General features: G+C 58.5%; 4 protein-coding genes across 9 annotated transcripts in view; all 4 read left to right on the top strand.

Moving 5' to 3' along the window:
* GNAT1 (G protein subunit alpha transducin 1) overlaps positions 1-986 on the top strand; it is a 67070-nt gene extending 66084 nt beyond the window's left edge. The window contains exon 10 of the mRNA XM_017517231.2: positions 4-986. The gene's annotated coding sequence lies outside the window, so the exon portion shown is untranslated. The remainder of the gene's footprint in view (positions 1-3) is intronic.
* Positions 1-2915, top strand: part of GNAI2 (G protein subunit alpha i2) — a 24564-nt gene extending 21649 nt beyond the window's left edge. The window contains exons 5-6 of the mRNA XM_017529076.2: positions 2036-2210; positions 2784-2915. Of these exons, the coding sequence (XP_017384565.1) occupies positions 2036-2210; positions 2784-2915 (307 nt within the window). The remainder of the gene's footprint in view (positions 1-2035; positions 2211-2783) is intronic.
* A 7052-nt stretch (positions 2916-9967) lies between these two features.
* SEMA3B (semaphorin 3B) lies at positions 9968-19798 on the top strand. Of its 4 annotated transcripts, none has more exons than XM_017512720.1 (18): positions 9968-10166; positions 11562-11752; positions 12498-12655; positions 12808-12870; positions 13265-13384; positions 13777-13870; positions 14334-14453; positions 15950-16095; positions 16185-16296; positions 16407-16476; positions 16565-16706; positions 17026-17245; positions 17493-17584; positions 17662-17703; positions 17950-18107; positions 18211-18266; positions 18356-18495; positions 18926-19798. In XM_017512720.1, the coding sequence occupies exons 2-18, from the start codon at positions 11644-11646 to the stop codon at positions 19331-19333; spliced, it is 2250 nt and encodes a 749-aa protein (XP_017368209.1). In that variant the 5' UTR covers positions 9968-10166; positions 11562-11643; the 3' UTR covers positions 19334-19798. The 4 variants fall into 4 exon arrangements, with proteins under 4 accessions (XP_017368209.1, XP_017367528.1, XP_037597300.1 ...); XM_017512039.2 differs by having other exon boundaries at positions 16562-16706; positions 18926-19790; XM_037741372.1 differs by lacking the exons at positions 9968-10166; positions 11562-11752; positions 12498-12655; positions 12808-12870; positions 13777-13870 and having other exon boundaries at positions 13307-13384; positions 16562-16706; positions 18926-19790.
* Positions 19799-19900: 102 nt separating this feature from the next.
* LSMEM2 (leucine rich single-pass membrane protein 2) overlaps positions 19901-22260 on the top strand; it is an 8576-nt gene continuing 6216 nt past the window's right edge. Inside the window, exon 1 of one of the 3 annotated variants that reach the window (XM_017515213.2) lies at positions 19901-20315. Coding sequence is in view for 2 of the 3 variants with exons in the window: in XM_017514520.2 (XP_017370009.1) it covers positions 21124-21181 (58 nt within the window). In the remaining variant the exon portion in view is untranslated. Of the gene's footprint in view, positions 20316-20716; positions 21182-22260 lie in introns of those variants that run through there. The other 2 variants (XM_017514520.2, XM_037741424.1) reach the window with 2 other exon arrangements.

Genomic DNA, 22260 nt, shown 5'->3' with positions numbered 1-22260 from the left:
GGGCCACCGCTGACTCTGTACCCTCAACCCCTGAGGAAGATGGGGGCAAGAAGACCACGCTCCCCGCCTGTTCCCCCAGCCGCTTTTCTCCTCTTTCCTCCCTTTGTTCTCAGCTCCCCCGTCCCCTCAGCTCCAGACTTAGGGGAGGGGTTGCCACAGGCCTCCCTGTTTGAAGCCTGCCCTTGTCTGAGGTGCCGGTAATGGCCATGGTACCCCCTTTCTGGGCATCTGTTCTGGGTTTTAACCATTGTCTTGTTCTGTGATGGGGGTGGGGGGGCACATGCTGAGTCTCCCAAGGTTGCATCTGGAGGAGCCCCTGCTTCTCCAGCCTGGACCCCCAGCTTTGCCCAACACCAGCCCCTGCCCCAGCCTAAGTCCAAATGTTTACAGGGAGCCTCCTGCCCAGTTCCCCACCCCCCAGCCGCTTGGAGGCCCCAAAGGAAAAAGCACAAGAAGCGTGAGACGCCACCATTCCTGGAGACCACAGTCCACCTGCTCATTCTCGTAGCTTTTTAAAAAAATGAAAGTAAAGAAAAAAAAAAAAAACCGCAAATCTAGAAAACTTTTTAGAGAAAAACTATTTAAAACTATCAGATCCTGACCAGCAGCCCCCTCAGCCCCCCTTCCAAGTGACTCCGTGCCTTGAGTGTGTCTGCGTGTTTACACCCATCCCTCTGCTGGCCGCCCCTGTGTGAGCGGCACCCCTGCCCTGCCCTCTACAGAATTGGGTTCCAAGGGCTGTTCCAGACAACTGCCAACGTCACTGAGGGCCCTGCCCCAGCGGCCCTGGGCCCAGGCTCCATTAACCTAAATGTAGCTCCTTAGCGCTAACCTAGGAACCGCCGCTGCCTGCTGGGGGGCCACGCCCCTCATGCCCTCGTCCCAGGCCCGGGGCCTTCAGCGTTGAACACTTCCTTGCTTTTTTTCACATGTTTTATGGAATTGTTCACCTGGTTTGAAATAATAAAATGTAGAAAGAAAAAAAATACCGAGAACTTATGGGTATTCTCTCCCAGAGGCAGAGGCCCAGGCTAAGGTGTGCCAAAGTGATGGTGGTCCCAACCTCAGTCCTCAACCTGGGGCAGGGCCGTAACACTCAGCTCAGCTTTCCAGGCCGTCCTGGAGTCCAACGCTCTGGGTTTCACTTCTCCTACCTGGCCTAGGCAGCATACATGTGGGGCCTGTGTGTCCCCATCTTCCCAGCACTCTGCAGCCTTGGGTCTGGGGCAGCTGGGCAGGCTTCCTGGGGAGCTGTTCTAAGGTGCTCTTTTACACCAGAGCAGGAGGGGTGGCCAGCAAGCCTCTAGTGCAGACGGAAAAAGTAGCACTTCCAACTTAGGTACCAAGCCCCAGAGTTGCCAACGTCACACTGCCAGGTGGGCTGTGTGTAGTCCTGCCTTGCCTACACAGAAGACGAGTAGGGGCCTTGACATATTCAGAACATATTCAGAAAGGTCCCTGCTCCAGAGGGACCCTGCCAAACCTGAGGGGTAGTGACAGACAGCCACAGATCCATGTGATGGCTGCCACGTGCTGGGGCTGCATGTGGGTCAATGACTCTGAAGGTGGAGGGCTGTGAAGGTGGAGGCTGCGGGAAGGGCCCGTGCATTGCTGGGGAAGGGAACTGCAGGTGGCAAGGCCAGTGATGCTTCTGGGGCGGGCCTTGAGTGTCATCGAGGTACCTGGACCTTCTCCCAAGGGTGGCAGGGGCAGCCATGGCCTCAACGTATGGGGCGGACTTGGGGAAAGGCCGGCCTCGACTGGGTGGGGCTCCAGGGTTGGCGCCTCCGACTCCGGCCACCAGGGGGCACCGCCGCCCGCGCTGGGCCCCGCCGGGCTGGTCACGCAGACTGACGTCAGCGGGTCCCGCGGAGGCCGCTGGACATAAAGGCAGCTTTGTAAGGCGGCGACGGCTCCGCAGCCGCCCCGAGACAGAGCGGCCTGGGCAGAGGGGGCGGGCCGGGGTCGGCGCCGAAGAGGCGGGGAGGCAGGGTTGAGCCGGAGACCCTGGACCCCGCCCCCGCACACCTGCCAGTGTCTCGCGGCGTCGGCCCCGGGCACTGGCAGGAGATGAGAGGCTGCTGCCGCCCGGTCGGAAGGACATCGGCGCCCCCCAAGCCCGGTCCCCGCCCCAGTTCCTCGGGCCTTTCCTGCTGCCCCAGCCTGCGAGGGCCGACGACACGGAGAACAGGATTCTGCGCCCAAGCCAGGTCCCCGCCTTCCTTCAGAGGCCCAGGCCTGCACCCCGCTGGGCTGCAAATGCGCCGGCAGGAGCGCCAGAGCCCAGATGCCCGCCCAGCAGGAAGCGGGCGGGAGATGGTTTCTTCCTTCTGTCCTGAGGGGGACCCTGCACAGAGGGACCATTGAGGGGCTGGCATTGTCTGCCTAACTCACTAAGTGCCTCCCTCCCTGGGTGGGCCATGCGGAGCCCTGGCAGGATGGCCCTGGTTGCTGTCTTGGCAGTGAGTCTGGGTGGGATCCTGGGGGCAGGGCTTCCCTGAATGCAGACAGCTAGGCCTCCCTCCACCTGCCCCGGCCTCCCACCCAGGCTCGAATTTCCAGGGCATAAGGCTCCATTGTCCCAGCAGTGGCGGAGGTGGCCTGTCAATTCGGCCTTGTGTTTGGTGGTTGGGAAATTCCCAGCCATGGGGGGCTGGAGGCAGGGAGGGGCTGCCCAGGTGTCCTGCACCTCAACTGAAGGGACCCCATGAGATTGGCTCCTGAGTATCCCCCACTGCCTGGAGCTGTCCCAGGCTGGACCTCAGCCATTCATCAACCCTCAGGAGCGGCTGGGTGAGGACAGCCAGAGATTCAGCGCCCCTGGCCCTGCATCCCCAGAGCCCTCCAACCTAAGAAGCCCCATCCTTCTGTCTCCACCCATGGGCAGCTGCAGCTGTGAGGCCCAGGACCCTTAGCAGAACATGCAGAGCTGGGCAGGGACCCAAGCTCATATGCTCCTAGCGTGGGGTGGGTTGTCTCCAGCCTGTGGAGACCGCCATGAAGCTGATCTGCTTCCCAGAGGGCCTGGCCCACTTGAAATAATTGCTCTGGCTACTGATGTGGTGGGAACTTTGGTATTTTTAACCCATTTGGGGGGTACAGGAACAGCTGGGAAGAGAGAGGCAAGCTTTCAGGGTCAGAGAGGGCTGAGAGAGAAGAGTATAGGAAACCCTGTAAGGAGGAGCCAGGCAGGCCGCCTCAGTTCCCCAGCCCTAGACACAGCCCGTACCACCCTGTGTCCCAGCAGGTAGGTGCAGACCCAAATGCCAGTTGCAGAAGAGGGAAAGGGCCCTCTCCAGGATTAGAGCTAGGATCACTGAGGTGCAGACAGCTAGGCCTGGAAGAACTCCCACCATGTTCCAGGGAGCCCCATGGTTTCTTTCTTTTTTTTCTTTTTTTGAGACGGAGTTTCGCTCTTGTTACCCAGGCTGGAGTGCAAATGGCGCGATCTCGGCTCACCGCAACCTCTGCCTCCTGGGTTCAGGCAATTCTCCTGCCTCAGCCTCCTGAGTAGCTGGGATTACAGGCACGCACCACCATGCCCAGCTAATTTTTTGTAGTTTTAGTAGAGACGGGGTTTCACCATGTTGACCAGGATGGTCTCGATCTCTTGACCTCGTGATCCACCCGCCTCGGCCTCCCAAAGTGCTGGGATTACAGGCTTGAGCCACCGCGCCCGGCCCCGCCCCATGGTTTCTGATGTCAGGAAAACTTACTCCTCTCAGTTCCCCAGAATCATTTCACCCCACCGCACCCAAACTGAGTGCCAAACTAGTTTGGTGGTGAATACAAGCCCTGACTCCAGCTGCCTGGTCAGTGGCATGGCCAAACAAGTCCTAACAACCCTGGGAGTCAGGGAGGGGGCAAGGACAAGATTACAGCATTGCTTAGTTGGGTTCTGAATCTGGCCCCACATCCTAGAACTGACCCCAAACTCTGCGTCTGCTACCCTAAAAAGAGACCCTTGCTGGATGTAGTGGCTCATGTCTGTAATCCCAGCACTTTGGGAGGCCAAAGCAGGAGGATCACTTGAGGCCAGAAGTTTGAGACCAGCCTGGGCAACATAGCAAGACCCCATCTCTCTCTCTCTTTTTTTTTTTAGACCAAATCTTGCTGTCACCCATGCTGGAGTACAGTGGCATGATCTCGGCTCACTGCAACCTCTGCCTCCCAGGTTCAAGCAATTCTCTTGCCTCAGCCTCCTGAGTAGCTGAGATTACAGGCATGTACCAGCATGCCTGGCCAATTTTTGTATTTTGAGTAGAGATGGGGGTTTCACCATTTTGGCCAGGCTGGTCTTGAACTCCTGACCTTAGGTGATCTGCCCGCCTCAGTCTCCCAAAGTGCTGGGATTACAGGCTTGAGCCACCGAGCCAGGCCTGACCTCCAAAACAAAAGATCTTAGTGATCCTCATCCCTACCATGGACTCCCAGAGGGAAGGCAGCACCTCTCATCACCCAGGGGGCCAGCCTCCAGTCAGCTGGAATATGTATGCACTATGAGGCAGCAAATGTATCCATGCCTGGCAGCCACTCAGCCCTCAGTCACACAGTGATGGGTGCTAATATCCAAGAGAAGCAGAAGTCAAGGCCATGGGTCCTTTCATCCCCTTGCCTGAGATGCAGTCCCACAGCCCCTGGTGCTCTTGGTTGGGAGAAAAATCAGTTTGACATCTCGTCCCATTGCCTTCTGCTTTCTGACCTTACTGAGGTTAGGGTAGTCAAGGCCTGGGGGACTGGGACAGAGTTAAGGGGTGTCCATTCTCCATCCATGCCCTACCCCCATGGAAACTCAGCATGCCTAGGAAGGTGGAAGGGCTTGTGAAAAGAAATTTTTAATTTAAAAAATATTTAAAAGGCCGGGCGTGGTGGTTCACGCCTGTAATCCAAGCACTTTGGAGGCCAAGGTGGGTGGATCACCTGAGATCGGGAGCTCAAGACCAGCCTGACCAACATGGTGAAACCCTGTCTTTGTGAAAAAAAATTTTTTATTAAAAAAATTTTTTTTTTTTTAAAAAGAAAGGTGGAAGGGCTTCCTGTGGGCACACCATCTCCTGCCTCCCTGTGCCTGTCCTCTGCTGGGTCCTGGGGTCTCCAGTATTATAGCCCTTGCTGTGCTGCTTCCCCCACAGTGGGGAACCCAGAGCCCTGGCCAGAGGCTTGAACCTGGCACCACAGGGGTCTGGAGTTTCACAGAAAATGGGTGACAGCCAAGGTGGATCATGAACAGTGAGGAGTTGTCCAGCAGGTGACAAGGAGAAGGGTGTAAAAGGTGGCAGGCACAGCCCAAGCAAAGTCTTGGCAACAAAAGTGCTGACGCATCCCAGAAATGGGGCAGGTGGAGCACTGGAAGACTGGCCCCGCCAAGCCACAGAGTCATCCTGTGGGCCCAGCGTGGTGGCTCAGGCCTATAATCCCAATACGTTGGGAGGCTGAGGCAGGAGGATAACTTGAACCCAGGAGTTCAAGATCAGCCTGGGCAACATAGTGAGACCCCTATTTTTACAACAAAAATACAAAAATTAGCTGGTGGCATGTGCCTGTAGTCCCAGTTCCTCTGGAGGCTGAGGTGGGAGGATCACCTGAGCTCAGGAGGTCAAGGCTTCTGTGAGCCATGATCCTGCCACTGCATTCCAGCCTGGGTGACAAAGCAAGATCCTGTCTCAAAAAAAAAAAAAGGACGAAAAAGAGAGTGGCCCTGTGGCTAAGAGCCTGCAACCCCCTTAAGCTTAGCATGCTGAGTCAGGAGTGGGGGACAGGGTCCTTCAGAGGGGAGGCATGGGGAGACAAGTGGCAGAATGACCCCAGGGACACAGCCTGGGGGAGGGTAAAGGGGTTAGTGCTTGTCCTAAGACAGAAGGTAGGAGCTCTCAGGAGGGCAGGCTTAACAGTGCCTGGGGTGGGTTGGAGACTTGGGAAGTGAGAAGACTGAGGAGCCTCCACCCAGGGGAGGGAGGGAGATTTGAGTAGAGCCCTGGGCACAGGGGTCAGAGGGTTGAGGAAGTAATTGTACTGAGGTGGCCAGTCATGGTGACTCAGTTCTGTAATCTCAGCACTTTGAGAGGCCAAGACAGGAGGATTGCTTGAGCCCAGGAGTTCAAGACCAGCCTGGGCAACATGGCAAAAACCTCATCTCTACCAAAAAAAAAAAAATTAGCTAGGCATGGTGGCATGTGCCTGTAGTCCCAGCTACACGGGAGGTTGAGGTGGGAGGATCACTTGAACTCAGGAAGTCGAGGCTGCCATGAGCCATGATCCTGCCTGCCACTGCACTGCAGCCTGGTTGACAAAGCAAGATCCTGTCTCAAAAAAAAAAAAAAAAAAATACTGGGCTGAGGGGCACAACAAAAAGGGACAAGAGAGAAGCTGAGCTTGAGAAGGAGCCTTGTTCAGCTGGGATGGAAGAGGCAGCAGTGCAGGATTTCTGTGAGGCCCTCATAGGCCTGGGTGCCCAAGATGCCCAGAGCTGAGGTGGCAGCAAGAGTGCACACTTGTGGTACCCCCACTGTGTGCCAGACCTGCCTGGCCACCGTCTGCAGCTGCAGAGAAAATGGGAGGTGCAGACTCCAGCTAGGGCCACCAAGCGGCCCAGTGAGCCGACAGTGTGGGGATTCAACCCCGCCTCCCACTAGACTTACAAGGGGGTTGATTGCTGAGGCTGACTCCAGACTCCCCAGCCCTCCCCAGAGCATTCAGAGCCCCTCACCCAGCACTCCTGGGAGGCTCTTCCCTAGCCAGTTAGGAGAATGTAGTATTTATATGAATGTCTGTTCATGAGTGCAGTGTGCCCTCAGAGTCCACTTTCCAGCATTCCTGGCACAGCCCCTTCCACCCTGCCTGGCTCTGGAGGAGGGAGGGAGAGGGAGGCCCCGCCCCCAGCCCCCTGTCCTCCCACCCCTCCCTGCTGGGCAATGAGGAAAACAGGAGTGAGCGAAGAGCTGTGATGTGGCTGGTAGTGGGGGGGCTCCTGCATCCCAGAGGGGCTGACCTCAGCCTTGGAGGAATGTGCAGGAGGGAGGGGTTAGGGGTGGGGCGGGTGGGGGTAGGGCCACAGCCAAAGGCCCAGGGTTCTTGGTAGCCCCTCCCTCGGCACCTCCATCTCAGTTCTGACAGGGTCCTCAGAAGGGAAGGGGAACAGGCCAGGAGGGGAGGAGCTAATCTTTCAAAAAAGGTGGGCCAGGGTTCCCTGGAAATATGGAGACCAGGCTGGGGTGAGGACATGCCTGCAACCGTTTCCCCAGCAGATGCCCCTAGGGCAGGGCCTTATTGTCTGGGAAGTGAGGTCTCAGGTGATGCTCCTATGGCCGCCCACGCCTGCCCCCACCATTCCTAAGTCCTCTGGGCAGCATGACCTGCTACCCACGTGACCAAAACAAGGAAGAGTTATGATGTTGGAGCCACCGGCCCTGATGACTACAGCAGGTGTAAGTGAGGCGCCCAAGATCCCATCCAGCCCAGGCTGGGCACTGGGAGGGTTGGCACAGCCTTCCTCAGATGGACGTCCCACTCCAGCCGCACCACCCGGAGTCCAGGCAGGGGCAAAGGGGCAGGCCCAGTTGGTGGCCAGGGGTGGGGAGACAGGTGCTCAGATTTGGCACAACAATCCGGGTTTTCCAGAAGGAAAAGCCAAGACTATGATAGGCCATGCCACTGACAGGCAGCCCTAGAGCAAGAACCCAGGCAGGCCTCTGACCACTGAAGCGCCCTCAAAAGACATAGACCAAGGGCAGTAGTACAGGCAAGAAAAGGGACCCCAGCTGCCTCCCCTGGTTTGCCCCCTTCTGTTAAGACCCAGGCCCAGGCTGCCTGATTCCAGAATCCTCGAGGCCTTCCAGGCCCCAGTGTGACCCACAGGCAGTGGCCCTGCTCCTTGCTGGAGTGCTGGCCTCCATGGGGGCCCCTACCCATGGCCTGGCACACTGTACCTGGGGCCGAGGAACAGAAGGGGGACCATGTGGAATCAGGGACAACCTGACCTCCCATCCCTGGGGACTTCCATTCCTACTCAAGGGAGGGGACATGTCTAGAGGACAGAGAGCAGGGCACAGCACTCAAGGGGGACAGAGACAGACCAGTCCTTTTGGCTGGGGGTTGAATCCAGGCTATTGGAAAGATAATGGGGGGTCCTGATTCCGTTTCCCAGAGCGAACGCAGGGCTGGTGGAGGAGGGTGCAGAGGTGATGAAACAGAGACCAGGCCCCTGGGCCTGGAGAACTGAAGGCAGTGAGGGCCGATGGGAGCACAGTGGGAGTGGATGGGGGCCTCCAAGGCACTTGCTGATCCTGGCTGCTGGGGTGGAAAGCTGTAAACAGCCCAAGAATGTTGTTTGCCTGCATGGGGCCAGGAGAGCCTGCCCAGGTCCAAGGCCAGAGGCAGCTAGTCCTGGTAGGAAAATGCTGCATCCAGGAAACCCATGATCCCAGGCAGGTATCTGTCCTTCCACTTGCCCTGCTGAAGGGCCCTGCTGCTCCCACTGGTCCCTGTTATTCACCTGCCAGCTGGACAGGCCAGGCTGGGAACACCAGGTCCTCAGGCTCAGGGAGGGGGGGGATGGCCCCACTTCCACTTCCAGGGGACTTACTGATGTTCCCCCCACCTCTGTCCCTGCTTGGCTGGAAGTATCCAGGGCTGGACAACAGAACTGCTCACTTAAAGTGCCCACACTGTCCCATCAGTCTTGGGAAGTGGTAGGAGAATGCCTTTTGTGGGGATTGAAGGATCAAAGCCCATTCTTTTTTTTTTTTTTGAGACGGAGTTTCGCTCTTGTTACCCAGGCTGGAGTGCAAATGGCGCGATCTCGGCTCACCGCAACCTCAGCCTCCCAGGTTCAGGCAATTCTCCTGCCCCAGCCTCCTGAGTCGCTGGGATTACAGGCACGCGCCACCATGCCCAGCTAATCTTTTGTATTTTTAGTAGAGACGGGGTTTCACCATGTTGACCAGGATGGTCTCGATCTCTTGACCTCGTGATCCACCCGCCTCGGCCTCCCAAAGTGCTGGGATTACAGGCTTGAGCCACCGCGCCCGGCTTCAAAGCCCATTCTTAAGCCCCGGTATATTCACTCAGGTCAACCTAAGGGGTCCACTATGCCACTGTCAACATTCAGTCTCTCCAGAAAAGTACCCCTCATCCTACAAATGGGGCACATTCACCAGACTCAGCTTCAGGACAAGACTCCAGGTCATTCCCAACTGAGGCTCCGAGGTGCCAGAGCCCCATCCTGTCTGTAAAACTCCCTCAGGGTTTAGCTCTGGGTTTGGTGGGGGTTGTTCCTCCCACCTCCAACCTAGGAAGAGAGGCCAGAGGAAGGGAGGTCACATAGTCCGCCCCCTAACCTCTCAGCAGAGATGTAGAGCCACCTGTCCAGGATGGGAGACTCCGGGTTGGCCCCACCTTGTGGTGCAGAAGTGAGATTTGCTGCTCCTCCTGCATCTGCCCCTTTCCTGTCCTCCTTTCCCTCCCCCACCTGGCTGTCATGGAAGAAGCCACTGCTGGCCAGGCTGCTGAAATACTAAGTGGCCAAGTGGTGAGGAAGGACAGGGCTGAGTCCTGAGGGCTCATCAGACTTCCAGTTGAGAGCCCCTCCCCTGAGCTCTGGCTGCCCGCCCACCCCAGCTGGTCCCTGGGAACTGAGGTGGCAGCTGAGCTCCCCATGATCTCTCTCCATAGCTCCCCAGCTGTGGAGGGACAGGTGAGATACTGGAGTCTTGAGGAGTGCCCCCACCCTGTGATTTCCTTTGCCTGCAGAGCCCCAGGAGCTGGGGCCTTCTTCCTCCCTTTTCTTGGCTGGCCACCTGGCTTCTTGGGACCGCCGCTTATGGCACCCTTCTGCCTTGAGGCCCAACAGGGGAGGGGTCTCCCCTACTATCCGCTCCGTTGTGCCCATTCACCCATTCCACTCCCGCCTGGCTGCCGTCTCCAGCCGGTCCCGGCTGCCTGCCCGGTCACCCGATCCGCCCTCTAAACTTTACGCGCGGCGCGTGGGGCGGTGGCTGGCCTGGTGGGGGCGGGGGCTGCTCCTTAAAGGAGCCGTCAGAGGGTCCCCTGCGGCCCTAGGGCAGGAAGGGGCCAGAGTGGAGAGGTGCTGCTGTAGGAGTCCTCGGTGGAGTGTGGAAAGGCACCTGGCGTTGGCCTGGAAGACCTCTAGAGCCTGAGAAGAGGCAGTGGCAAGTGTCCGGGGGGTGGGGGTGGAAGGAGGGAGGTGGGGGTCCTGTCCTGGGAGGGGGCCAGGAGCTGGGGAGCTGGGCAGGAGAGTGGGTGGAGGGGCTGGAGCCTGCCCCAGCAGCTGCTCCCCTTGCTTAATCCCACCTTGAGGTTTGCCCCACTCTCCGGGCTCCTATGTCCAGCACCTGCCCAGCTGGCTCCAGGGGAGGGTGGGCATAGCAGCCAGGTCTTGGCCCTAGCTGAGGGCCAAGGGGAGGTATCTGGTTTCTAGTGTGAAGAGTCTCAAAGATGGGGAAACCTTGAGGGCCGAGAGAAGTGGAGGGAGGGTCTCAGAGAGGCGGTGGAGGTGTTGAGTGACAGCTCAGCAAGGCCAGGAGGCTGGGGTGCGAGTGACATCCTGCCTCACCTTGCCCCTCCCTGATTCCTCAGAGGTGTGGAGAGAGAGCCCTCAAGCTCAAACGCAGAGGCTGCTTCAGCTGGGTTGGGTGGGACCAGTCCCCAAGTCAGAGGCTGAGGCTTCTGCCCGGGTCTTGGGTCTCCTGAGTAGCACTTCTCCCTCTAAGGAATAGGAGTCATAGAATTGGAGTGATTGATGCTGCAGTTGGATTTGCTCACTTGCATGCCCAGTGTGCATGCTCACTTGCACAGGCACAAATGTGTGACACGTGTGCAAAATATGCACATATTGCACACATGCACTGCATAGATTGCACAGTGCCACATGCGTGTGCACATTTATATCTACACATGTGCAATATGACACATACTATACATTTGCACAGACATGTACACATGTGCACACACATGTGCAAGCACACTACATATGCGCACACCACAAGGGGACACTCAGAAACACATTCACATTCACAGGCACCCACACACTTGGCTCCAGTCCCAAAAGTGCCTCTGTTTCCCTGTGGGACTGTGGGGGCACAGCCACCTCCAGAGCCTGACCCCCTCCTGTCACTCCTGCTCTCTTGACTGGCTTGTTTTGCTCATTGCACTTGGCATCCTCTGCGCCCATCCGATTCCTCGTTGGCGCTCTGTCCCCTCTCACATGGGACCTTGTCTATGTCTCCCAGTATTCCTCCTCTCAGGCCGAGGCTGGCATGAAGTGGGTGCACATTGTGAATTAATGTCTGTAAGTGTGTATGCGAGAGGGGAGGTTACTGGGGAGGGTGACGTGGTGAGGCGGGACTGCCAGTGCAGGGTGACCCTGAGGGTGTGCCTGGTGGTGTGGGTGTGTCTGTGATTGTGGCCAGGCGGGGCACCCTTGGAGGGGAGGGTTCGGAAGTGGAATGAGACCCCCCAGCCTCTTTCCCCGAGGGGCTGTAATCTGATCCCTGGGGACCTCCCCCCTAGCCTCCTGCCCTCTCTGCCCACTACTTCTCTTCCAGATCCTGGGGCAGAGTCCAGGGCAGCTCAAGGCTCCTCCACACACACACACTCGCTGAACCCTGAGCGCCCTGAGCTGCTGGGATGGGGCGGGCCGGGGCCGCCGCCATGATCCCAGGCCTGGCCCTGCTCTGGGCAGTGGGGGTGGGGGGTGTTGCCCCCAGCCCCCCACGCCTTCGGCTCTCCTTCCAAGGTAGGTGCACCTGGCAGGTGGGAGGGCCCAGCTTGAGGTGGGCAGGAAAGGGTCCCAAAGTGGCCAGGGGGCTCTGTGTTGGCTGTTGCCCCATGTGCGTGCCTGTCACCAGACTCTGGTGGGATTAGTGGGTACTCTCAGGCTACCTCCAGTTAACCCTGTCCGGGCCTTAGTCCCCAGCCTCTGCCCACATTCTCCTCGTGCCTTCTCAGGAAGACCCTGCCTGTCCCCGTAGCAACAGACCTTGTCTCTGTTCCATTCAGTAACCCCAACCAGGCCACATTCCTTCGGCTGAGCAACAGGGAAGTCAGAGCCCCCGGTACTGAAGGGTGGCCCCTGGGCAGTGGCAGTGAATAGGCAGTTCTGCTGAGCTCAGGCTGGTGGTGAGCTCAGCCTGACTTTTGGGAGTTGGGGTTCTGGCCATCCCTGCATGCTGGTCTCCCCCAGGACTCTGGTGTCCATGAGCCTGGCCTCCCAGTGTGCCCACCTGGAGTCACCACCTGTCTAAGCATGCCCAAGTTCAACCTGCTTTCCTCTTTCTGGGGGTTACCGCCCACCCTGGCTGCTCCATACGTGCACCTGGGTGGGCTTGGCTTTGAGTGTGTAAACTAACACACATGGAAACTTACATGTCCTTAGGGCCAGGCCCTAAGGACAACCTTGGCCCATAAAGCGACCAATAGGCAGGACCTGGGGGAGACCTCTAGCATGGCTGGTGAGTCCTCAGCAGTGTCCCACCCTGCAGAGCTCCAGGCCTGGCATGGTCTCCAGACTTTCAGCCTGGAGCGGACCTGCTGCTATGAGGCCTTGCTGGTGGATGAGGAGCGTGGACGTCTGTTTGTGGGCGCCGAGAACCATGTGGCCTCTCTCAGCCTGGACAACATCAGCAAACAGGCCAAGAAGGTGCCAGGGACTCCCAACCCCAGCACTGCCCAGGGAAGGAGCCCTAAGACCCCACTCCAGCCTGCCTGGAAAGACTCAGGGGAATGGGCCCCCTGAGATAGAGAAATCCCAAGTCCCTGACCTGTGTCCCCTCTCCCCCCACCTCCCCATAGCTGGCCTGGCCGGCCCCTGTGGAATGGCGAGAAGAGTGCAACTGGGCAGGGAAGGACATTGGTGTGAGTGCCAGCTGCCCAGGCAGGGAGTGGGGAGGGTTGGCCCCTCACCCCAGAGACAGGGCAGGGCTAAAACAGAGGCCTGCCTGTTCTGGCTGGGATGAAGGCAGGGAGGTTGAGGTGGCTGAGGTCTGGGGGTGGTGAGTCAGGGTGGGGGATCATGTAATTCTTCTTGGGGAGCCTCTGAGTCATGGGAGGCTTTGCAGGCATGTCCTTCCCCAGACACCCACCCTGGTGAGGCTGGGCTGGTCAGCAAGGGCCCCCAGGTCCCTGTAGCCCATGTTAGCACTTGCCTAGGCCGATGCAGAAGAGAGGGAGGGATGAGGATGCCACTGATGAGCTGGGACCTCTTAAGGCCACGTCCCTGGGGGAAACCTCATACCTCCTACCCTACTAGACTGAGTGCATGAACTTCGTGAAGTTGCTGCATGCCTACAACCACACCCACTTGCTGGCCTGTGGCACGGGAGCCTTCCACCCAACTTGTGCCTTTGTGGAAGTGGGCCACCGGCCGGAGGTAAGGCTGGATCTAGGCAGGGAGGGAGGTCAGGAGGGTAAGAAGGGCCTGGTAGGCCGGGCGCGGTGGCTCAAGCCTGTAATCCCAGCACTTTGGGAGGCCAAGGCGGGTGGATCACGAGGTCAAGAGATCGAGACCATCCTGGTCAACATGGTGAAACCCCGTCTCTACTAAAGATGCAAAAAATTAGCTGGGCATGGTGGCGCGTGCCTGTAATCCCAGCTACTCAGGAGGCTGAGGCAGGAGAATTGCCTGAACCCAGGAGGTGGAGGTTGCGGTGAGCCGAGATCGCGCCACTGCACTCCAGCCTGGGTAACAAGAGCGAGACTCCGTCTCAAAAAAAAAAAAAAAAAAAGAATGGCCTGGTAGTAACAACTTCCCCCACCTCCCAGGAGCCTGTGCTCCGGCTAGACCCAGGAAGGATAGAGGATGGCAAGGGGAAGAGTCCTTATGACCCCAGGCATCGGGCTGCCTCTGTGCTGGTGGGTGAGTCCAAGGGCTAGGGCCCCAACAGAACCCCTTAGAAACTCCAGAACTGGCTGGGCGCGGTGGCTCACACCTATAATCCCAGCATTTTGGGAGGGTGAGGTGGGTGGATCATGAGGTCAGGAGATTGAGACCATCCTGGCTAACAGTGAAACCCCGTTTCTACTAAAAATACAAAAAAATTAGCTGGACGTGGTGGTGCGAACCTGCAGTCCCAGCTACTCAGGACGCTGAGGCAGGAGAATTGTTTGAACGGGAGGTGGAGGTTGCAGTGAGCCGAGATCATGCCACTGCAGCCTGGGCAACAGAGCGGAACTCCAGAACCTCACAAAGTTCCAAGACCTCCAAGAGCTCCAGGGATCCCCCATAGCCTCACTGACTCCCTAAGAGCTCCCAGAGCTCCCCAGGCCTTCTTGCCCCAAGAGCCCTCTGCTTGGCTAAGCAGCCCTTGCCCTGTCTGCAGGGGAGGAGCTATACTCAGGGGTGGCAGCAGACCTCATGGGCCGAGACTTTACCATCTTTCGCAGCCTGGGCCAACGTCCAAGTCTCCGAACAGAGCCACACGACTCCCGCTGGCTCAATGGTGAGAGGCTGGTGGGGCTGTGGGAGGGGGCCGTCATCCTCCCACAGGGCGGGTGCCAAGCAAGGCCCATAAAGTAAGTGAGCAGTGGTTGCAGCCAGGTCTTACCAAATACCCACCTTAATCAGGCACTGGCGTCACAGAGACAGACAAGTATTACCTCTTTGACCCCTCTTTGAGTTCACAGATCACATACGTGATAAGATCAAGTCCAATGGCCATGAGGCCAGAGAGAGACAAGAGAGGAAGGGAAAAGGAGACTGGGTGGGTGGAGGGGGTTGGGTAAAGGAAGCTGCTGTGCTGAGGGGAGTATGAGCTAATTCCCAAAGTACAAGAGAGCCAGCCAGCAAAATTCAGGGACGAGCATTCCAGGCAGAGGGAGCAACTAGTGCAAAGGCCTGGATGCAGTAACAAGAAAGGAACAGACTTGCTAGCAATGATGGGGGCCTGGACTGTCAGGGGCCAGAGTCACTTATTCTAAGAGCCATGGGGGCCGGGCACAGTGGCTCCCACCTGTAATCCCAGCACTTTGGGAGGCTGAGGCAGGCAGATTGCTTGAAGCCAGGAGTTTCATACCAGCCTGGGCTACAAAGCAAGATACTGTCTCTACAAAAAAATAAAAATTAGCCGAGGGCAGTGGCATGCACACACCTGTGGTCCTGGCTAGTCAGGAGGCTGAGATAGAAGGATCACTTGAGTCCAGGAGTTGGCGGCTGTAGTGAGCCATGATGCTGCCACTGCAGGACAGAGCAGACCCTCTCTCTAAATAAAATAAAAATTAAATAAGGACTATGGGCTGGTGGGCCCAGTGACTCAAACCTGTAATCCCAGCACTTTGGGAGGCCAAGACAGGCGGATCACTTGAGGTCTGGCCAACATGGTGAAACCCCGTCTCTACAAAAAATACAAAAATTAGCTGAGCGTGGTGGTGTGCACCTGTAATCCCAGCTACTCGAAAGGCTGAGGCAGGAGAATCTCTTGAACCCAGGAGGCGGAGGTTACAGTGAGCCAAGCCACTGCACTCCAGCCTGGGTGACAGAGCAAAACTCCGTCTCCAAAAACTAAATAAATAAAATTAAATAAAGGGCAATGGGACCCAGCAGAAGGATTTGAAGCAGGCGTGGGGAGCATCTGGTTATGCTAGGGAGGACAATTCATGAGTGAAGGTGAAACCAGATTACTCCATCTCCCTCCTACCCCAGCCTGTGGTGCTGGGCCACTGTGTGGGGCGAAATCGGAGGCCAGCTGGGCTTTCCCCCTGCGCGCCTAGGTAGCCACGGTCTCTGCTGCCCCCTTGCGGCTGCTTCTTGCCTCGTAGGCCCCGATCCTTAGGATTCGGTTTGCGCAGAGCGCCAACTAGACGTGGTCCTAGAGGTTGGGTGGTCAGACACTGTGACCCCAGGCGCTATGCCCGCGCTCCGGGAAGGGGAAGCAGCACGTGGGTCTTGTATCGGGGGCGAGGCCAGGACCCGCTGACTCACACCTCCTGCCGCGGTCAGAGCCCAAGTTTGTCAAGGTATTTTGGATCCCGGAGAGCGAGAACCCAGATGACGACAAAATCTACTTCTTCTTTCGTGAGACGGCGGTGGAGGCAGCGCCAGCAATGGGACGCCTGTTGGTGTCCCGCGTTGGCCAGATCTGCCGGGTGAGGAGGCCCTGGCCACACCCTGCGGCCCTGCCCCTGCCTCTTTGCCCGCCCTGGTCTTGCCCTCATCCCCTCTGTTCGTCCGGCAGAACGACGTAGGCGGCCAGCGCAGTCTGGTCAACAAGTGGACGACATTCCTGAAGGCGCGGCTGGTGTGCTCGGTGCCCGGCGTCGAGGGGGACACCCACTTTGATCAGCTCCGTGAGTGCGGGAGTGGGAATGGGGTTGGGAGGGGGGCAGCGCGCAGACTCCGGGAGCCCCCGCTGCAGCAGGGCTGTGCGCCCTGCCCCAGCTAGGCCCCTTCCCCGCAGAGGATGTGTTTCTGCTGTCCTCGCGGGACCACCGGACCTCGCTACTCTATGCCGTCTTCTCCACGTCCAGGTGAGGGGCAGGAGGTAAAAAGCGCCTGGGGCAGGCCTGGGCTCCACCCGGCCCCTCACCCCACCACCCTGTTCTTCGCCTACAGCAGCATCTTCCAGGGCTCTGCGGTGTGCGTGTACAGCATGAACGACGTACGCCGGGCCTTCCTGGGACCTTTTGCACATAAAGAGGGGCCCATGCACCAGTGGGTGTCATACCAGGGTCGCGTCCCCTACCCGCGGCCAGGCATGGTGCGTAGGCCAGAGACTTGTGCCACAACCCACTTCACAACCCCTTCAAAGCCTCAAGGGTTTGAGAACTTGGCCCGAGGCCTTCTTGGTGAATGTGGTTTCTTCCTTTAGTTATGGGTGAGAAAAGGTTTTCATCATAAAACAAGGCTTGTTTCCCCACCTCCGACTTCCCAAGGCAAGGCTGCATCTCCTCTCTCAAATTCCCAGGGCAGGGTCTGTCCCCATCCCCCTCCATGTTCCCAGAAGCTTGGCATGGAGGGCTGCTCATGAAGCCCCCATATCTATATCCCTGCTGTGTCTTCTTTCCCCCCACCCTCAGTGCCCCAGCAAGACCTTTGGCACCTTCAGTTCCACCAAGGACTTCCCCGACGATGTCATCCATTTTGCGCGGAACCACCCCCTCATGTACAACTCTGTCCTGCCCATTGGGGGGCGGCCTCTTTTCCTACAAGTTGGAGCCAATTACACCTTCACTCAAATTGCCGCGGACCGGGTTGCAGCCGCTGACGGACACTATGACGTCCTCTTCATTGGCACAGGTCAGGGCCCCTCCACAGCGACCATCCAGGTCCTGTGGCCTGCTGGTGGAAGCTCTCCCTGCTCAGTCCCATTTTCACATCCTTTCCAGGGCTATGTCTCCACCTTCTGTATGCTGCCCAACCTGCACTCTTCCAGTCCACACTTGACAACCCAAACATGCTGAGGGTAGACGCCTCAAAGGCGAGGAGACCCGAGCCCCAGCTGTCCGGGACCACCAATGGTCATTACGCCTTCTTATCCCTGCAGACGCTGGCACGGTGCTGAAGGTGATATCGGTCCCCAAGGGCAGCAGGCCCAGCGCAGAGGGGCTGCTCCTGGAGGAGCTGCACGTGTTTGAGGTGAGGCCTCGCCCCCAGTCGCCCGGGACCCCTCCACACCACTAAGCCCTGACCCCGTCGCCCCTCCTCCCTCTCAGGACTCAAGCGCTGTCACCAGCATGCAAATCTCCTCCAAGAGGGTGAGTGACCAGAGGATGAGGGTGGGGGTGGAATGGACTGAGCTTGTGCCTGGCACGTCCCAAGCCTCTGGCCCCTCTTGGTAGTTTGCACTCCTGGGTTTGAGTACAGGCTCTGCCTTTGCTAGACTGACTTGAGGCGTGAGACCTCAGTGTTTCCATCTGTCGAGTGGGAGGAGGGATCCCTGACCGATAGGAGGCAGGCGCGGGGCCGCCCTCGGTCAGCCCAGAGCCCTTTGTGCCCCCTAGCACCAGCTGTACGTAGCCTCGCGGAGGGCGGTGGCCCAGATCGCGTTGCACCGCTGCACTGCCCACGGTCGCGCCTGCGCCGAATGCTGTCTGGCGCGTGACCCCTACTGCGCCTGGGACGGGGTCGCATGCACTCGCTTCCAGCCCAGTACCAAGAGGTGGGCGGGGTTGGGATTGGGCAGCCGGGAGGGAGGCGAAAGGTCTTTCGCTGCCCAGGGCTGAAAGAAGAAGGGCTCACGGAGGGTCCAATGTTCCTCTCAGGCGGTTCCGGCGGCAAGACGTAAGGAATGGCAACCCCAGCACGCTGTGCTCAGGAGGCGAGTCCCCCAGCTGCCCCTACCCTCAGCCCCAGAAAACACCCCACCTTCCCCGCTTTGCCTAAATCTGACGTTCTTTTTGCCCCAAGACTTTTCTCGTCCCGCACTGCTGGAACACAAGGTGTTCGGCGTGGAGGGCAGCAGCGCCTTTCTGGAGTGTGAGCCCCGTTCGCTGCAGGCGCACGTCGAGTGGACTTTCCAGCGTGCAGGGGTGACAGCCCACACCCAGGTGAGTCTTGCCCCGCGCTCCCCACCAGGCTCCTGTCTCACCCGCTGCATCCAGGAGACGCCTCACCCTGCTCAACGAGGCTCCGCCCAACCAGACTCCCTCCCCTCCCCGCCCAGTTTGGGCCCTCACCTGCACTCCACAAGCTGCGGAGGCTCCATTGGGTCCAACCAAGCTCCTGACCCGCCTCCCCTGGATCGGGGAGAAGACTCGCCCTCGACCCTCCTATTGAGGTCCCTGACCCACCCCCCACGTTCCTGCAAACCCCGCCTCGTTTGTATCCTCCCTGGAAGACCACCAGCTCCCAAACAACCTTCAAATGTGCACCGGCGGGCACCCCTTTCCCGCTCCCCCTCGGCTCCCAATGACTCTGCTTCTTCCTTTGGGTGCTAGGGGCCCGACGCCCCCGCCTCACGCTACCCCCCGCCCGCAGGTGCTGGCAGAGGAGCGCACGGAGCGCACCGCCCGGGGGCTACTGCTGCGCAGGCTCCGGCGCCGAGACTCGGGCGTGTACCTGTGCGCTGCCGTCGAGCAGGGCTTTTCGCAGCCGCTCCGTCGCCTGTCGCTGCACGTGTTGAGTGCTACGCAGGCCGAACGGCTGGCGCGGGCCGAGGAGGCTGCGCCCGCCGCGCCGCCGGGCCCCAAACTCTGGTACCGGGACTTTCTACAGCTGGTGGAGCCTGGCGGCGGTGGCAGCGCGAACTCCCTGCGCATGTGCCGCCCGCAGCTTGCGCAGCACTCATTGCCCCCGGAGTCGCGGAGAAATAAGGGCCGTAACCGGCGGACGCACGCTCCTGAGCCACGCGCTGAGCGGGGGCCGCGCAGCGCAACGCACTGGTGACCGGTCTGTACCCACGCCAGGGACCAAGCAGGAGACGACAGGCTGGAGAGGAGGCAGATAGACCCTGAAAAGACGGACGGGTTGGGCTGGGCCCATTGGGGGTCCCCGGCCGACATAGACACCCACCGACAGGCCCTGGCTGAGGGCAGCTGCGCGGGCTTATTTATTAACAGGATAACCCTTGAATGTAGTAGCTCTGGGAAGGGCGGCACAGGCCGGGCGCAGGATTCAGCCGGGGGGTAAGGGACGGGGAAGCCGGGCTCCAGAGCAACAACCAGGGCCGAGGAGGTGCCTGGAGTGCCCACCCTGGGGGACAGACCCCACCTCCTTGGGTAGTGAGCAGTGAGCAGAAAGCTGTGAACAGGTTGGGCTGTTGGAGGCGGAGCGAGGCAGGCCGACTGTACTAAAGTAACACAATAAAAGCATTATCAGCCAAAGCTGGAATGGCCCCAGCAGACAACCCCAGTCCTAGGCCTTGCTGTGTGGTCTTAGGCACCTTTGTAGCCGTGTCAGGGCCTGAGTGTCTCTTGTCCGAGGTTGCCTGGTGAGGATGAAAGGTGGTTCCACGTGACTGAACAGGTTCTGTAGGGCCTTGGGGAATACTGTCACGCAGGGTACATTATATATGTGCATAGTATAACTTCAGGGCTGAGTGCTAGGAAGAAAATAAAACTGGGTGATGTGGAGAAGCATGTGAGCAGAAGGCCTCACTGAAGGGGTGACATTTGAGCTCCATGACAAGAAGGAGCCAGCCACAGACTATCTGGGGACAGAGCATTCCGGAAGGGAACAGACACTGCCAAGGCCCTGAGGTGGGAACAAGCTTGCTGACTTTGAGGAACATCAGGGAGGCCAGTCTGTGACAGGTTTGGAGTGTGTGGGAAGTAGAGCCCACAGTTGTGCTTTGCCCCCATTGGGAAGAAGGGCCACAGGGATCCAACCACAGGGAAGGTTGGAAGCTGGACCACCTCCCTGCTTCGAGGTAAGCGGTGATGCGCATCCTTACACGACCTTATGGAACGCGTCTACCCTTGTGGAGATGGGAGCGGGGGAGGACCAAAACCGTGCATTGTGCTACATGCTCTGGATGTGGTTCTCAGTGTACACTCCCAGGGAGGAGCCATTGTTATTCTCACTTTACACAGCAAACGGAGCTCAGAAAGGGGAGATCCTTTACCTAAGGTTGTAAGCTTAGTAACAGATGAACCAGCCTCCAGCCTAGGTCCACCCACTGGCCAGCATGGGTGCTGCGTGTGTATCTGCCCACTTGTGAGGCTACCAGAGCCCTCATGGCATCAGGCTCCAGTTGTCCATCACCCTCTATATAAGACACACACAACAGCACTGTGTGCCAGCAAGTCATGCAGTGGAGGCTGCTTGTCTCGTGTTTGCTGGGAGGAGAGATGACTGCTATGGGTAGGGGTCTGCAGGGTGGAGGGGTGGCTGAGTAGAGATGCACAGGGGTCCCTTGTATGTCTTGTCTGACACGTGGGGCCTTGCTGAGCCTGGGGGCTCATTTTGGGTGTATGGGAGAGGTATGGTTTGCCTTGAAGGTCCCTGGGCACCTGGACTAGTGGAGGCAGGCTCCTGGATGGCTCCCTCTCCAGGTAGATAGTCCAGGCAGGCCCACGTGGATCACTCCACCCCTTCCCATGGCTGAGGGCTGCCCCCTCTAAATATAGCCCTTTGGGCTGAGCTCAGGCCTATTTTAGGCCAAGGCTGGGAGGCAGCCAGACCTTCCCCGGGCTCTCAAAGGAGCCACTGCTGTCTTTGTCCAGTCCTGCTACTGGATGCCATCATCGGCCCCTGACTGCCCACTGCTTGCCATGCCTGAGGAGACCCAAGAAGGTAGGAGAGAGTGACCATGAGGGAGGGCAAGGACTCAGTCCTGTGACCTTGCGGACCATGGAGAGACCCACCTTCTGCCCCCCTGACCTCACTGTCTTAAGTAGTTACCCATTTTCATGCCCCAGCTCCAGTAAAGGAACCTGCTCCCTGTGCAGGGGGGAAAAGACTGCCATGCCTGGAACCCCTTGCCACCTCAGGCCCTGCTTCAGTTTCTCCTGCTGGGGACATCAAGGAGGATGGGGGAAGCTACCCAGTTAGGAGTGGGTCAGCTACCGGCTACGCTGAAGTGGGTGTGGGCATCTGGGCAGCTGCCCAGCCAGTTCAGCTCTTAAGGGAGGAAGCTGGGATTGGGATTGGGCAATAGTTCCAGAAAGCATTTGGGCACCTGTCCGAAGGACTAGGAAGTAGATAGGCCTCTGGCCTCCCCTGACTTGGGTCTAAATATTCCCAACTGGCTAGGGCTGGGGGTCCCTTAGCCTGGTCAGACTGAGACTTAGCTAGTCAAGAGCTTGGTGGCCACTCACCTAACTGCTCTGCCTATAAGAAGTACTGATGCTGAGGGGCCAGGGCAGCGGGAATCAGGTCCACTGCTGGCCAGGACATGGGACTGGCTGCTCCATCTTATAGCCTATGACCCAGCTTGGCCCAGCTAGCAAACTCCTCTCATCACATTTTCAACTTTCTTTGTTGTTGTTGCCCAGGCTGGAGTGCAGTGGTGCCATCTTAGCTGACTGCAACCTCTGCCTCCTGGATTCAAGTGATTCTCATCCCTCAGCCTCCCAAATACCTGGGATTACAGGTGCACACCACCATACCTGGCTGAGTTTTGTATTTTTAGCAGAGACAGGGTTTCACCATGTTGGCAGGCTAGTCTTGAACTCCTGGCCTCAAGTGATCTGCCCTTCTCAGCCTTCCAAAATGCTGGGATTATTGGCAGGAGGCACCGCGCCCAGCCACATTTTCCTTTTTTTTTTTGAGACAGAGTCTCACTCTGTCAGTCACCCAGGCTGGGGTGCAGTGGTGTGAACTTGGCTCACAGCAACCTCTGCCTCCCAAGTTCAAGTGATTCTCCTGCCTCA

This window comes from Cebus imitator, unplaced genomic scaffold, assembly GCF_001604975.1.
Source record: "Cebus imitator isolate Cc_AM_T3 unplaced genomic scaffold, Cebus_imitator-1.0 Scaffold0, whole genome shotgun sequence".
In the NCBI taxonomy this organism is placed as follows: Eukaryota; Metazoa; Chordata; class Mammalia; order Primates; family Cebidae; genus Cebus; species Cebus imitator.
Note: the sequence above shows the minus strand (reverse complement) of the source record. Positions and strands in the feature narration are given on the sequence as shown.